The sequence below is a fragment of the Rissa tridactyla genome, chromosome 2 (assembly GCF_028500815.1).
Source record: "Rissa tridactyla isolate bRisTri1 chromosome 2, bRisTri1.patW.cur.20221130, whole genome shotgun sequence".
Lineage (NCBI taxonomy): Eukaryota > Metazoa > Chordata > Aves > Charadriiformes > Laridae > Rissa > Rissa tridactyla.
In genome coordinates, this window is record NC_071467.1 from 21,102,894 (window position 1) to 21,118,764 (window position 15,871).

A 15,871-nucleotide genomic window follows, 5' to 3' on the forward strand; every position below is an offset into this window, starting at 1 on the left:
GAGAAAATGCAGGTGAGACACATTTAACAAGTAGATAAATGCAAACCTGAGCCTGTGCTTCCATACACAGGCTGTGTTTTGGGGGATCACAGAAGAACATTCAACTGTGGTCAATTTACCAATAATAGTTTTTAATCCTGAGTTAGATTAAGAACTCATTTTGATGATGTGGTGGATTTGTTACTTTCATTATTACTATTATGCAAAACTCCCCCATTCCATCCCCTGCTTTAGGTATGAAGCAATCTTGGCATATCTTTGATATTCCTTTAAGATTATTTGGAGGAAAGAGGAGAAAAAAGCCATAGAGCAATATTTGTTAGAGAATACATTCTAAAGTAAAAAACCAATCAAGTGCACTGTTTTAACTATGTTTTGTCAGAAAATATGTATTTCTTTTTAGGGCAATATTCTCACACATCATACGATAGAATCTCCTTTAAAGAAGGATTATCCAATTTGAGATTCTTAAGGTAAAATTTTAGACCTATTGTCCAAGATGCTAACGAATCCACCAATGCCTTCACCTTGCCTCATTTTTATTTATTTTGGGGTAGACGGGATTGAGTGATAATTGAAACTCCTATGAGTTTTCAGAAGGCAGTTGCGCAGCCCATTTCGAATGCAGGGCATCAAAAATGCAAACACAATCATTCACCACGTAAAATACAGCCTTTGTTATTAAAGTGTGTAGATTGCTAATGCAGTTTCCTTCTTTAGAGACAACTTCACTTAAGATGACAGCCAGCTTCAAGAGTTCATGACAAAATGAAGGATGTTTAAGGCAACACATTTTTTCTTTACCTTTTAGACAAGCTTAATACACACAAAACAAGTTTAAGACACACAAATAGTTACCTTGGAACCGAAGAAATGATCACATTGTACTGCAATAATTCAACAGCACACAAACCCACAATTAAAATACCTAACTTCGTTTTCTTAAACCTACTGACATTTTGTCTCTTCAAAGCACAGCATTAGCATCCATCCCTCTTGTTTGTACCACTCCCATTAGCACATCTGCCTCTCACAAGCGCTAATGAACCCGGCACAAACACTACAAGGCCACTCTCCACTCAGTTTTAATCAGGAGAGAAGCAAAATGTTGTCAAAGGAATCAGTCAGGCCCAGTCCCAAAATGATTTCTGGGGAAGCAAGTTATGAAGCATCTTCTGGGGTGCCAAAAATGGTTTAATAGGAATCATGCAAATGCTGAAATCCCAGAAGAATATGCAGAAACCCAAAATATTCAGAGAAAGATACCTAGAAGCCCCCCTAATCAATCCTTCACGCTCAGCAGGCCTCCTCCCTCTCCAAACTAGAAATCCTTTCTACCAGGAGCCTTCTGAACAACCTCTGCCAAAACTCTGATGCAATCCATTGTCAAAGGCAACTATGTTCTCCCTATGCCCTTCCTCCCAAGATTGCTTTTATGCTTTCTTCAATACATGTTCTTAAGGAAAAAAAAAAAAAGCAGATGAAAGAATTCTTGTAAATGGTGCGATATAAATAAAACAGGTTAATTTTTTAGGGTAGTTTGACACCAGCATTAAGGTATGACATCTTAATGCTCACTGTGGGCATTTGTAATCTTAGCAGCCAACTGCAATTAACCAGATGAAATAAAACACAAATAAACAGGAAGACCTTGACTTTTTAATAGGTATATTTGATTTTTTCTGTGAAAGAAAACTCACCAATGGTGTAATATCTCTTCAGTTCACTCCTCCGTGGATTGCGCCTTTGGGTGTTTGCAGTGTTGTTCTGTTCCTCCTCAGAAGCAGCTGTCTTAGTGGCAAGCAAAGATTTACTGGGCGGAGGTGTCTGAGCTTCAGCTGCCACCGGGTTGCATCCTGGCCCACTAATATCCACCGACTGGGACTTTTTCTTTAATCTAAAGGCAATTTAAGGCAGTAAGGTATTATTAGTCATTGTTCTATACCTAGATTATGTATAGCAATATAGCAAAAGTAACAGCAATATATTCATTGTACAACAACTCGTGTATGTTGCAGCAGAGCACAGAACAGCAGCAGTGACAAATTAGGCCTTGAATTAACTTCCTGATTCAGCTCCTGCTAAATCGGTTACATGACTTGCATCTCACATGTAGCTACAAATGGTAAACTGTCCTCAGATCAGCCTGCTGAGCTGCTTGAAGGATCAGTCCCTAATCTGTTTCAGAGAAGATGCCAACAATCATCCTACCATTAAGTTGCCTGGCTTAAATTTCCACACAAGAGGGCTGTACAAAGAAATTAAATCATTTGCCCAAAGTTGCTGAAAGCCCCAAGAGAAAGGCACTGACTCATGATCTTCTGAATTGGGACATAGCGCCACAACTGCATTTCTCATTCTGCAGTAGTTTCAACGTGTTGTTTCTCACTGAAACTCAAGAATCCCACTCACCCTAGGTCTGATTTCGTGTACTTCAACAGCGGTGTGCAGGGGAAAAGAAATTCTCTGTCCCGCATAAGAAATCAGTGTCACTCAACATTGTCATCCAGGTAGAGTACGACTTCTTAACTGCTATCCTCAGCCCAACCATCCAACCAGATTTTTACCCATCCAGCTGTCCACATATCCAGACATAACACCATAACTCGGGTACAAGCATATTGTGAGAGACGGTGTCAAAAGCCTTGCTAACGTCAAGGCAAATGACATCATCACCCTCCACTCCTCCCCAAATCTAGTAATTTTATTCGAGTTCTGCAGAAGAGAGACATAAGCAAATCCTGCTTCAGAGTGGCGGTGAGTGCACTCCCATCACTGAATCACCGTAGTTTGGGCATCTCCTCTATCTCTAGCAACACAAACTGGAGGTTATTATGCTACTAGAATTATTGAATAGAGACAGATGTTCTGCTATGATGAAGCTCACTACATACACATTGGATTTCGTCAACGCTTTTCTTAAATTAAGTCCCTATAAATGTATATGGTAGACCACATGATTTGGTCCTGGAAATAAAAAGGAGTTTTACGGCATTGCAGTGAGATACCGATTTGAGATGAAGGGATCATAATAATTCTGAAATTTTGAAGCAACTGAAGTAAAATTATAAAGTTCTGTAATGCCAAAGGATAATTTTATTAGGGTAATGATTTAATGCTAAGCAGCCTCCCTCTTAACTCCGTGCTTCCTTATTTTTAAAACATTTTCTTCCTGTATTGGTTGCAATTAAACAGCGTGGCTTCCTGCACTGAGAAGGGAATCTGCTAGTTTAAGAGGTTAACTGATTAAATATCGTAATAATAATTACTGCTATTAGTAGACTGGAAAATCTTCAGGTCATGATCAAGCTCTGGAAGATATATTAAAGTATTAAAGTGTATGTAGAATTTTATGAATGACACTATGAAGGTGAAATTACAATACATATATATGGGGTATTGCTAGTGCAGGGAAAGGACTAGCAGTTAGAAAGTTGGCAGTTACAAATTAGCTCCTATATGCGGTCCGATGAGAAAGACTGCTTCCACTGTAACCTCTTCCCTAGACTGGCCCAGGGTGCCTCCTATTTGAAGCAACGCTCCTCAGCTCCAATGCCTCTGCACAAACAGTTCAGGATGACAGGGACCTTTATCCCTCCTACAGATAAGAAAGGCTGTACTGGCTCAAAGCACGTGTTTATGTAGACAGGTGTCTTGTGTCTAACAACTCCATCAATGGAAAGCGTACAGGCAGGTGCACAGTGCTACCACTTCCAGCCTCTGGCAAACTCTGGGTTACTGGTTTCCCAAATCAGATGACACAACTTTTTTAGTGCTTGGAGTTCTTTTTCTTGATTTGTCCTTAATTACTCATGAATTCATCGAAACTTCTGATATGGATGGCATCCTGCCTTGATGCGTTCCAGTTTAAGTATGCACTGTGTTAATTTTAGTGTACAGTGACCACAGTAGCTTATTTTTATGACTTTTAAGAGTGGCATTATGAGAAAAAATTAACAACTACTACTCCATATACACCAGCCTACAGTAGCTCCTGCTGTTCCAAGAGCCCTACAGATATTGGAAGAACAACTTGTCACTGTGATAAACTTTACTTTGAGGATCTTGGTCAATGGTCCCATATATGGAGTCAGTGGACACACCATCCCAAACAGCTTGGGATGAGCTAACTATTGAATACTTCCATAAGCACCGATGCATATAAAAGTCAAGATAAGACTGTGCAGGGCATCCTCTCTGAGTAAACATTGTGTGAGAAGAAAAGAAAGCTCTGTTGTTTGAAATGATGCTCCAGAAAATGAGACCTCGCTTTGAGAAGTTCTACCTTTAAGCCTAGAGCTGGTCAGATGTACTTACCTAAAATGAAGGCTGGAATATTTCCTTGAGTCATTAACAATGAAATGGTGTTCCATTATGATGTTAAATTCTGCTACGTTGTTGAATATGTCATATTTCAGGTGGTATACAAGTCTCTATAATTCCTTGCCACTTGAAGTCTTTGAAGATTTAAAGGATGACTTTTGGGGAGAAAATCCCTTGTTTTCAAGAAGTAATGCTCTATCTCAGACCAAAGCTTCCACTGTGATTGCAGTGTCTTGCTTCTGTGTTGTGCAAAACAGTTGTGGGCAAAGAAGCTACAAAGTGTTTCGTGCCTCCATGATCTCAAACCAAGGCAAGGGAGGCCTAAAAATCAGTCAGTGTATATAAATCCTGCATTATGCATTTCTATGCTCTGCCCCAGAGGAAGACAGACAGCAGGTGAGTTGAAATAAATTACACAAATTGAAAAATACCGTTATGATTCATATTCTCAACTATGTTATGAACACATTATTCGCCACCAAGGCTGTCTGAAGGACAGTCCAATTAATAAAACTCTGAATTACTGTGTGGAGGTAGCTAATAAAATAGCTTGCTTCTCTGCAGGGAATACCAGATTGTTGTTACAAATATATTGCATCTATTCTTCTAGAATAAAGGTATAATAGCTGTCATCTGAGCAGTAAAGCTGTCACATGGCCTTTTTCAGGTGACTTACGATTAATAAAAAACTTGGTTGAAATGTCTATAGCAAACGAATGTCCAAAAAGTTATCAACTCTTGCAATCCAGAATAATTTAAATGTAAGAATTCCAGAGTCATAGGTACTCGAGTACTAAAATTAAAGAACAGGAGCAAGAAAGGCAAGCAGGTGCACATAATATTGACAAAATGCTCTTGACAGACCATGGTGATGGTGCTTTTGCTGCCAGGAAAGACAGAAAGATCCAGGGTCTGAATTAATCCAGACTTGCAATAACAGGGGCAGCCGAGTAGGACACAGGTTCAACTGTAAGGACACAACTTTAAAGGAATGACTTGACAAAAACAAGCAACTGACTCGGATGCATCTTCCTTCAGCTCACCTGAACTGTATATTGATACAGGCAGGGCTGGCAAATAGTGTGAATAAACACTGCAGCCTTTGAACTGCATCTTCACTGGCCCACCATGTCTCGCAAAGAAAGCCTGAGTTCTGGGCATGTTTTGAAGACAAGGGAAGGAATTCTTTGTAAGCCTGACCCTTTTCCAGCACCTTGCTTTGTTACTAGCTCTGTGTCGCGTTTGTTTTTGGGTTTTTATATTAAAGATGCACAGTCAGGATGAAACAAGATTTATTCTCTGACAGAAAGAAATATGAACATGAAATGCCTCGGGATCACATCCCTGGTTCTTGCTTTTTTTCAGGCTGTTTGTAGAAAAATAAATAAATTATATAAGAAATACCATGGTAAAGCTTTTTTCTTTTACTCTATGTATTCTATAGCAGCCTTCAACTAACTTTTCAACAACGGGCAACACAGGTCTTTCAGTATCACCTGGTGTGACCCAAAACGAAGCTGCTGCATCCAGCTGGCAGCCAGCGAGGAGTTCTAAGTCAGCACTGCGCTGGTCAGGCTTGGAAATGCATGTCCCGTAGCAAGGACAAAGTCATAACTTGACTGAGATCCAAAGTAGAAGAGGCAAACATTTCTTTTTCTGCAGCTATCCTTAAATTATAGGAGTTCCCTTTGAGAGGTGTGAAATGCCAAGCTGGTCACGGCTGTTGTGTTCTGGCTACTGGTGGCTTCTCTGAACTATGGTTGTGCTCTCGCTTGGGTGTTAAGAGAGGCATCTTCACAGCAAATGCAGCAAGTTCAGAGGAGAGGCTAACGTGGAATAACTATGAAGGCCCAATTATTGACAATTAACTGAGGCAACCCACCCTGGGTTGAAGTTCAAGTAGGGCCAGAGGAGGCCCTACTCAGCTGCTGCTGACTGGATCTGGAAATGCCATGTTTGCTTGGAACGTGGATGTACAGCACCTCCACTTTAGGTAATCATGTCCAAACACACATTTCACATACCTATTTGTGTAATACAACTGCACTATTGTTAATAACCAATTAAAACCCCATTTGCTCCATTTATATCTTGCTGTATTTTCCTAGAACAGATGTCACACACCCCAGTAACTCCAGATGTCTGAGACCTTCTACAGAGTCACCCCTCAGTGTCTCCAACCTACCAGACAGAAGCCCAAAGCCCAAATCCACCTCTCAGCATCCTGCCAGTTACTGATCGCAGAGGATTTGCGCATTTAGCTAACAGGAGGAATGTGTGTCTCCAAACTGTGTGATATGACATACCTGTAGGTGGATACACTGACCAGCTCCTGAACTTGTGCTTTATTTCTCTTTCCAACCTCTGCGTACAACTATGAAGTTTTTTACTGCATCTTAGAAGCTGCCTAACAGACGGCTCCAGCTTTTACCCCCTCCTGACCAGCTGGCACCCCGCGCTCCCCAGCAGCACCTCCCAGGAATAGGTCATTTTAAACGGATTCTTACCATTTCCCTCAAAAAGAAAATGTGGTCGGGTGGTCAGGCATTGACCACCAAGTGCTCTGGGCAGTCCGTACATATGGGAAATCCTGAAATCCCTTAGGGCTAGTGAATTCACTGGGAAGTCTGCTTGAGATTTTAAAAGTATTAGGATTTCATCCCTGGCACTCACTATCACAAACCTATTCAGTTCCTAATACAATCCATGCACTTTTTCATGCTATACTTGCGAAATGAATTTTTGTAAAGCAGCATGGAAAAAAAAAAAAAAGGCATTATTCTCTAAACAGATCTTGAAAGCATCTAAAACAAGCATGGCTGGCAGTCCAGTCCAAAAGAAATGGAAACAAAACCCAACATTTAAACCATTTATGGTGGAAACAAACAAGCATACGAAGCATCCCAGGGGCTGGGAAGCTGTACAATTCGATCTTTGTGAATTTCTAAGTAAAAATCCCTACTGCAACAAAGATTTGGAGGGAAGCCTAGCTCATTCTTATCTACTGAATACAAAAAAACTCCCTGTGCCCCTTGTGACTATCACAAAGATTTTACTGCACAGTTAACAGGAGAAGCAAAATCATTCATTTGAAGAGTGATGCTTATTGTTCAGAGATGCATTTAGTATTTTTGAATGCCCAGAAGAGCTGGTTATGAATTTGATTTCTTTATAGCAAGAAATGTGATTTAAACCAAAGACGACAGCCAGGATTTATCTGATTCTGGAAAAAAAGTAAACAACTTCTTCTGTTTTCAGCACAGCACTGCAAAGGTCTGACAACTGGAACACAGGAGAAGGCCAAACTCCCCGGCGTCTGCACAGACTAGCCCCAAAACGAGTTACTTTATTCTCCTGTGGACACGCCAGCCTCCACACAAATCTGCATTAGCAGATGGTTGGTGTTTTTTGGCTGCTGTGGCAATTTGGAGGGATCGGGTCAAAGGCTCGTGGTTTGCAGCCAGGCTCCATTTACTGCCCGAGGCTCCTGCATCCTGGCAGCCCGAGGCAGCGCCGCTGGAAAATCTTCTCCTTAACGCTCTTGAATACCACCTGCAGCGCTGCCCATCCCCTCCCAAAAAGAAGATAGCAGGATTAGACTGATACAGGCAAAAACCACTCGTGATGCTGATGAGTCGGTTCCTCATGGGGCGAGACGAAACAGAGTGCGGAAAGGAGCCGCCGGCTGGGGACCAGCGCCGGGACCTCTGCAGCCATCAGCCACGGGAAAGGGGACTGGAAAATGGGTTTTCACTGCGGGAGAGTTAAGAAGTAGCAAATGAAGGGAAGGAGCAAGTTTGAAATAAACACAAAAAAGTAGATTGAAAGGTACACAATTGCATGGCGGAAATAATTGTGCAGGCTAGGAGTATCGCTCGGTACAAAAATGAACGCCACGAGTCAGGCAGAAAACATCCATTGGGGGCTGCGAAGCATGCAGGTACTTCAGCAAATAAATTCCTTGAGCCCAGGATTGCTGGAAGGTGGAGGGGTTTCACAGGGAAAAAAGAGCCACTCAATGCATGCTCCATCTCTCATATAATCCCTAAGTATCCACTACTGTGTAAGTACTACACACAACTGGGCGCAATATACTTGCAATTCGAACCTGAATGGGTCATTATGAATTGCAGAGGGAAACAAAACCAACCACCACAAAGCAGCTAGAAAATAGAACACGACTAAAATCGATGTCTGTCACTAAACAAACAAAAAAAAATACCACAGAAAAGCCCTTCAGACTGTTAGTTTACTTGTTGATCATGCAGCAGAGTTTTCTGATAATGCAAGCAGCTTATGAGATCATTTGATGGCCGAAAATGAGAACAAGGTGACCTTCACACGGGTGGCGTTATGAAAGGATTAGGAATGAATTCACACCTACACAGCCCAAAAAGCAAATTCAAAGCGGCAGGTACGTATCAACAACGCAAGATTCAGCCCAGCTTCAGGAAAGAAAACACTGCAGGCACAAGACCTATGTGCAAAAAAATATCGGCATTTCAAATGTCGTATTTTGCTCTATACCCCCAGCATATGTATTGGAGCCTAGAGAGCAAGCATACAAAACATGCTTTTTTGCTGCTTTACACACACTACCAAAAATTACCGTGCAAATTAAAGACATAACAGTTGTTAATCATTAATCTCAGAGTACCAGAGAGCAAACCAAAACCACCCTCTCTCCACTTCCCAGTCCTCCTTATGGAAGTGGTCCCAGCACATGCAAGAAAACTGCCACCATCCCTCATTCTGTAAGAAAAGACAATGCCAAACCAGAAGTTTCCACCAGGCTTCAGGGGAAAAGATGAAGAGTATCTAGATGACTGAAAAATTGGTTTTGTGATGTGTGGAACAGGCAACCCACACCCTTTTAACAAGATCTATAGACAACGCTGGCGCCTCATGTGTTTCAAGGGCACATCACAGAATAAAGATTTACGAAAATGAACACAAACCTTGTGATTATTCCTGGGAGCATGACAGCACTGCTACAGGTAAACCCTTGGAGGACCATTTACAGAAGACATATAGATTGGTTGCTGCCAGGTTACATCCATGGACTCCAAGCGGGAGAATCCAGAATCCGCTTGTGGTTCAAGTGTGACAAGGCATTCTCACTGCCTGGGAGAGAAGCGTTAGTGAGTCCACGGGCAAAGGAGTTGAAGCGCTCTACACACCACAGATGGGCCTCCTGTGCATTCGCAGGAGGATGAGGCATGGCCGAGGTGGGGACGGAGGTGATGATGATGATGATGGAGAGGAAATGGCAGCAGTCACGCTAAATACATAATGTAACTCAGATAGTCACAGCATATACAATTCATTCTTTTTTCCCTGCCTAAGCTTTTGTACGGATTAAGGGCTCAAGATCATATGGCTTCGCCATGGCTGTATAATATTTTACAGCTGCTTTACATGGTGGAAGTAATATGCTCTGCAACTAGGGTGTATGTTTTGTCAGGGATGAGAATTTCTTGATCTTTTCTTTCAGGATTTTGAGCGGGTGGGTTGCAATGCTGTGCTATTTGCTGACAGTTATCTTGATTCTGGACATGTTTTAGAATAGATGTGTAAAGTAAATTACTATTTTGAATCTTGCTATTTTGTTAATAGCTGCTATACTGTTATTTAAATAACTCCCACTAGTTCCATTTTCACAAAAGCTCTTCCAATGCTTTATGCAAATCTACTTTAGTACAATTTTCATCGGTCTTGAAATTTCCAGCTCTGGCATATTCAGCACAGAAAGATTTTGCATAATGGTTTTAAAGTTACGATAATTTCTATTTCATTCTTATTTGTCTCATTAAAGCTGTAACATTATATCTAATGCAACTTTATTTATAAGGATGGATTCAAACTGTCCGAACTATTTTAAGGTTGTATCACTAAGGAAAGTCTTTACTTCACCTGATCAGAAGGAGCTATTTCTGAAATCTCCTTATTATTGGCTATGCAACCGGCACCCAGAACCTATTCCCCTGAAAATTACTGTGAGATTTTCACACATCCTGCACGACCACATCCTGTATTACCATCTTCTCCCTCCCAAAAACTGAATTCAGAGTTTTCGAAGGCAGGTGGTCTGGGAGCTACATGGCGTACCCTGAGACATACGGAACACCTCACCTACAGTGAAGCCATATAAACTCGTAGCATTTTTTCCATATAATAAACTTTGTCATAATATCAATTATTTTCGGTGCTAACTGCAAGTAATTTACACATCAACAAACCTGTTTTATCCATAGCCTTTAATTCACGCAATCACATTTACATTTCTGATTCCAACCCTAGGCTTGACTGTTTTCTGAGTTGTTTCCAAGTCAGCTGCAATATCCCTGGGCACTTCATGTTCCTGAGACTGCTCCAGTATACGCAATCACAACACGCATACATTAATGTAGTCAAATTTGGAAGCAAAAGGGCCTTTCAACTTCTCAAAGAGATGGCAGAGGAGGTTGGAAGTTACAGTGCTCTTACAGCATTCTACATACAGTGTTCTAGTTCTACCATCTCACCAAATAAGCATCAGCACAGCAGGCAACCGCTGCTCAGGTGTGAGATGTTTGTCCTAACACAGAGAAATGCAAATCTGCACATTCTTCTGCCTTGCCCGGTAGTAGGTCATACAACTTGAAATGTATACAGTGAAACAACTTAAAGACTTCTTTCAAAATATAAAACCAATTTATACATCATTATTATCTTTGTTCCACAAGACGTACATTCCGATCTCATCACTGAAGTTGTAAAGGTATTTTGTAAAAGGGGAAAAGATAATAAATAAACAGTGAGTGAGATGCAGCCAGGAGCATCTCAGCCCAGGCAGATACCACAGCCCATCGGCTACAGTGCCTCCAGGCAAGCGGGGACCTTCTGGTCTGGCCTTCCTCCTGCCTGTCACGCCATGACGTGCCACTGCCACCTTACACAGTGCTGCTTGGCAGCTGCGAATGCCAGTGCTGGGACAAGAGCTGCAGCAAGCAAGAGACCCTCTGTCTTCAGTCTGAGCATGAGCAGATGCTGCAGAGAGCGCAAAGACCACACTCTGTGACCTGCCACCAGACCATGGGGCTGAGGAGGGAGGTCAATCCAGGCAAGCAGAAGACACAAATCTCACAGGCAATCATCCAAACTCTCCTCGTGCCCATTCCCAAATGGAGCCTCCCCTCCACTTCCTAGAGCCACAAGACTCATCCTCACACTGGGGTTCAAAGTGCCTTTTGGGCAAAGCTATCCGCTTCCCACCAGGCATGGGGGCTGTAGAGCTTCACCATGAAAGCCATTAGTGCTATTTCACTTTTCTAAAAACCAGGCATAGCACATTATACAGACATTAGGACTCAAAAAATGTCTAATACGCACAAGTCTTTGGAAGCACCCACCTGTTTTCATTGAATACAGGCCAACGACAAGACTGTCTAAAAGCTTGTCTAGAACTAAAACTGTAAGCCAAACAGGCAACTAAGTTACCCAGTTTGTACAAATACTGTGTCTTCATACTTTTTCATATAATACTTTTTTTTCATATAATACCTTTTCATAATCTTGAAATAAAGATTACATAGATTTGCAACGTGTGCATAATATAGTCTTCTGTAAGTCTTCACAGGACAAAAAGCAACTGTCATAAAATGAAGCAATTAGCACCAACTCACAAAGGGCAGACTCTCATTACAGTGATGAGAGAGACAGAAGCTGTTCCTTGAGGAGCCTAAAACATCTAGCCTAAAACATTTCTCCTTGCTAGGAACATAAATTGGTTCTCAGAGTGCTCTGCAGGATATAATAATATCAGATAAATCTCTGTGGAAGCACCTGTCAAAGGCAAGTTAGAAACTAGGCAAAATGAGAACTTTCAGCATCATAGCCAAAGGAGAATTGAGTTTTTGCCTTTCAACTCATGCATAACTCAAGTATTTTGAATAATAAGTATAATTTTAGCATTTTAGTGAAATATGCAGAAAATATACAGACTGTATAAAATGAGCTTTATATCGGTTGGCTTTTTTGACTGTTTTTTGATATGCGCACCACATCCTCCACTGAAAACATGTTCATTCAAGCTACTTTTCCTTGAGGGAGTTTCACTGGGCACTAGCCATACAGCTTTGAAAAAGTGTTTGTCTTAAATCAGGTGAGCCAAGCTTATACCAGATGGAGGAGAAGCATCTTCAAAGCTCCAGGAATAGTTTGATCTTAAACAAGACAAAATTATCCTCCTACCCTGCTGGCAGGAGACTGTCCTGCTCTACGTAGTCAGCTCCGAGTAACCCCGACCATCTTTCTCTTTTCACCCGGGGTCAGTAACACGGCAAAGCAGTTCCCGGCATTTCCTCCGGAGCTCCCAGCCCAGCCCAGAGGGGTGACTGGGGATGCCAGCCCACTCTCTATTCACTTGGCCGCTGCAGCCACACAGGAGATAGCGATCCTAAACCTTGTTAAGGTCCCATCGGACGCAATTAGAAAATGGGAAGTCTGTTAATTGCACCTATTGAGAAAATGCTATCTTGAGCATGTATGTTTTCCAGTCTTGTCATCCCAAAAAGTAAGCAATGCCACTCGATAAGCTGATTAATAACGGGTTGGGCTAAGAGAATCTATATATAAAGGAGAAACATACATCTGAACAGATAGGTTGTGAAATAGTGCCTACTTATTTAAAAACAAACGGAAAACCCACACAACTATTTTGTTTCTCAGTTCTGTGGGAGTAGGAGGAACATTTTTAACAACTTTGTACTTTGTGCCCACCAGAGTGTAAAGGTTGTAAAGACATTTCTTTCCATCTTCACCCTCCAAGCACAGCCCACAAGCACTGATGATACACCGCCTTGGTCGCAGAAGCAACCGTGCGCCAGGAGAAGCTCTGTGGGACAGAGCAGCAGGAGCTGCAGGAGACACGGGAGCTGCAGAAGCAAGAACCAGGGCGCCCCCAAGAATGAAGCGGCTCAGGCAAGCACCGAGATTATGTTCAACCTGAACCCAAGCAAACGTATTCTGGGGACAACAAACTATGGTAAAAAAAGGAAAAAAAAACCCTTCAAGGACATGAAAGGCTTTTTATATTATGAGAACGTTTGAGATTTCAACAGTAATTTCAACATCTCCTAACTGTGGGGACAGAAAATAAATGCGAAGTGATCACAGTGAAAACTCCCATTCTCAGTAAATTCTAGGTCTGCAGAGCTGTAAGCAGGAGGCACTGCTGGCATCTATCCTACACTAAGTATATATTTTTTGTTTCGATATTGGCTCGCAATGGGCAAGGCCTACAAACTTCATCAGAGCCGTGAAGGCTCTCTTCATTCCCATCAGTGCAGTTTTCTCCTCATCTTAGCTTTCGTTTTAAACTAAGAATTATGACAGACAATTTCTCTTTCCAAGTTTCCTTACAAACGAAATTTCCTTTTGCCTCTTCAGATGACTTAGTCCTGGGTTCTTTCAGGTTCCCCCCTGTAATCCTGTTTTCCGCTCCCGTTATCAAGCCACTGTGCTTTGATGACCCAGTGATCAAAGCATATTGCTGGCTGCTGGAAGCCACTGGAGATTTAGATAGCAGATTTCCACTATTTTAAAATTTCTGTCTTTTTAATGAAAGTGTCACCATTCATCTTGATTTCTCCCATTTGCTGAATGTAAAGGCACTTCTAGACTACACAGAATGTTGCCACCAGCAGATCTCCTGCTGGACAAGGCAGCAAGCGCCCTGAGAGCCATATACTTTTCAGTCTTTCCTATCATAAAAATATATACCCTGTAGAAAAATTTAATACAAGGAAAGGAAATTGCCTAAGAAAGGAAAGAACTCTTTGGTTTTATATCCATAGCAATGATATCAAGAAATATTGAAAGAAGTTTTTTAAAATACAGCAAAGTTCATTTTGTTAGGTACAGACTGAAGGCTTCGTTTTTAAGTTGTTTAATAAACTCACCTCGACAACGAGTATTGCAGTTATCAAGTTTGACAGTATTTTCTCAGAAGCTGAACTTTCCTCTGACAAGTGTTGCCAGTCAATTAAATTAAAATAGAGAGCAGCACGATGAAGTGTGTTACTGCTCAGTCTTTAATAAAGCAGGTGTGTTTTTCTGAGTTTCTCCCACCTTCCCAACAGGGGCCCTGATTCAGCAGTGTCCTTAGGTTCCTGCCCGGTGCTAAGACCACCAGCAAGGTGGCTCAGCGGTCTCCATCCTGGGAAGGAGGTGACCGTTAATGCACAGCACAGGTTATCAATAGATACCGCCCAACTTTTTTTTTTTTTTTTCCCCACATGTGCAATGTAAATCGCTAGCTGTCAATTTGAATGTCAATAGTGAAAAGGAAGATGAGATTTGCAGGAGCTAAGGTACCTGGACTCTTTTCAGCATCCTAGTATGACTGAACTGTATTTCTTGAACCAGCTGTGGAGGAAGGTCACAGCTTGCTAAAGACCAGTCAGTTCAGAAGGCACATGCACATGTAGAGTTTCACGAGGAGACAGCTAGCATCCTTCTGTAGGGAGACCTACCAAGACGCCACACCAAAAAACGCTTAAATATCAAAACTCTAAAGCATCTAGAAGACTTGTAAGAAACTGCATTAATAAACACGAAGTAGTTGACACCTGAGAGGTAAGTGTGTGCCCAGGATGGTACAAGCCTGTTCAGATCCTCACCGTAAGGCTCTGCTCCAGGTAAGCAAAACATTCCTGCGCGACACCAAAGCAAAACGATCCCTCTCAGCTTTTTCCTCACTTTTTCAGGATGCATCTTGCATCTGTGCTCCCGTGCTTAAACAAACTCTCTTGGGTCAGTGATGTTTGAGCTGTTGTGTCTTCAGTAACAGTGTCTGTCATGGGCATGAGGAGGATTTTGGGGATCACGGCTCCTGGCTCTGCACGCTGCAGTAAGCACAGGTGTTTTATTCTTTCCTTCTCAGAGATTTACAGATGAGCTGCTTGACTTTTAGGGGCAATTACCACTACAACCTTGGTGGATCGAGCAGGGAGGATCGTGCTCCCGGCAAGAAGAGAAGATACCAAGAAATGCAATCCCCACAAACGCTGCAGTGACATTGCAACAGTGTGAAAGAGATGATTAGGTTTTATCCACAGATCGGGTATCTTCTCAACCTTTCAGCTGAAGATGTGGGGGAGACACTGCAGGGAGAGAACGGAAAAGCAGGAAGGCAGGGGAAGACCAGCAGCTCTCCTGGGCAGCCACCTATGCTTCTGCAGTGGCCGCAATGGCTGTCAGCCTCTGCTGCTCGGGCTGCTCTGGATATCCTGGGAAGAGCCTCACCACCACTCATTTCTCTTTCCTTCTGCAGGGGGGACTTACAGGCAGCACATCCTGAGATCCAAGAAGGCAACCTGAAACCATAATTCAGTTTCATGCTGAAGTAAAGACATGTCCTCACCAGAGGAGAAGGATCACCTTCCCCTTGAACCACCATTTAGATTTATGCCTGTGACAAGCAACAATCTTTTCCTAATTTTTTTTTTTCACTCAGAATAACACAAAATAGAGTTGGACAAACATAGAAACAAGAGATTGTAGAACA

The 15,871-nt window shown here is 42.0% G+C and overlaps 1 protein-coding gene across 4 annotated transcripts in view; it reads right to left on the reverse strand.

The window, feature by feature from the left end:
• Positions 1 to 15,871, reverse strand: part of OXR1 (oxidation resistance 1) — a 372,567-nt gene that overhangs the window by 224,643 nt on the left and 132,053 nt on the right. Inside the window, exons 1-2 of one of the 4 annotated variants that reach the window (XM_054193058.1) lie at positions 9,282 to 9,433; positions 1,701 to 1,897 (exon numbers count right to left, since the gene is read on the reverse strand). In XM_054193058.1, the coding sequence (XP_054049033.1) occupies positions 1,701 to 1,897; positions 9,282 to 9,340 (256 nt within the window). In that variant the 5' untranslated portion in view covers positions 9,341 to 9,433. Of the gene's footprint in view, positions 1 to 1,700; positions 1,898 to 9,281; positions 9,434 to 15,871 lie in introns of those variants that run through there. The other 3 variants (XM_054193057.1, XM_054193059.1, XM_054193063.1) reach the window with 3 other exon arrangements.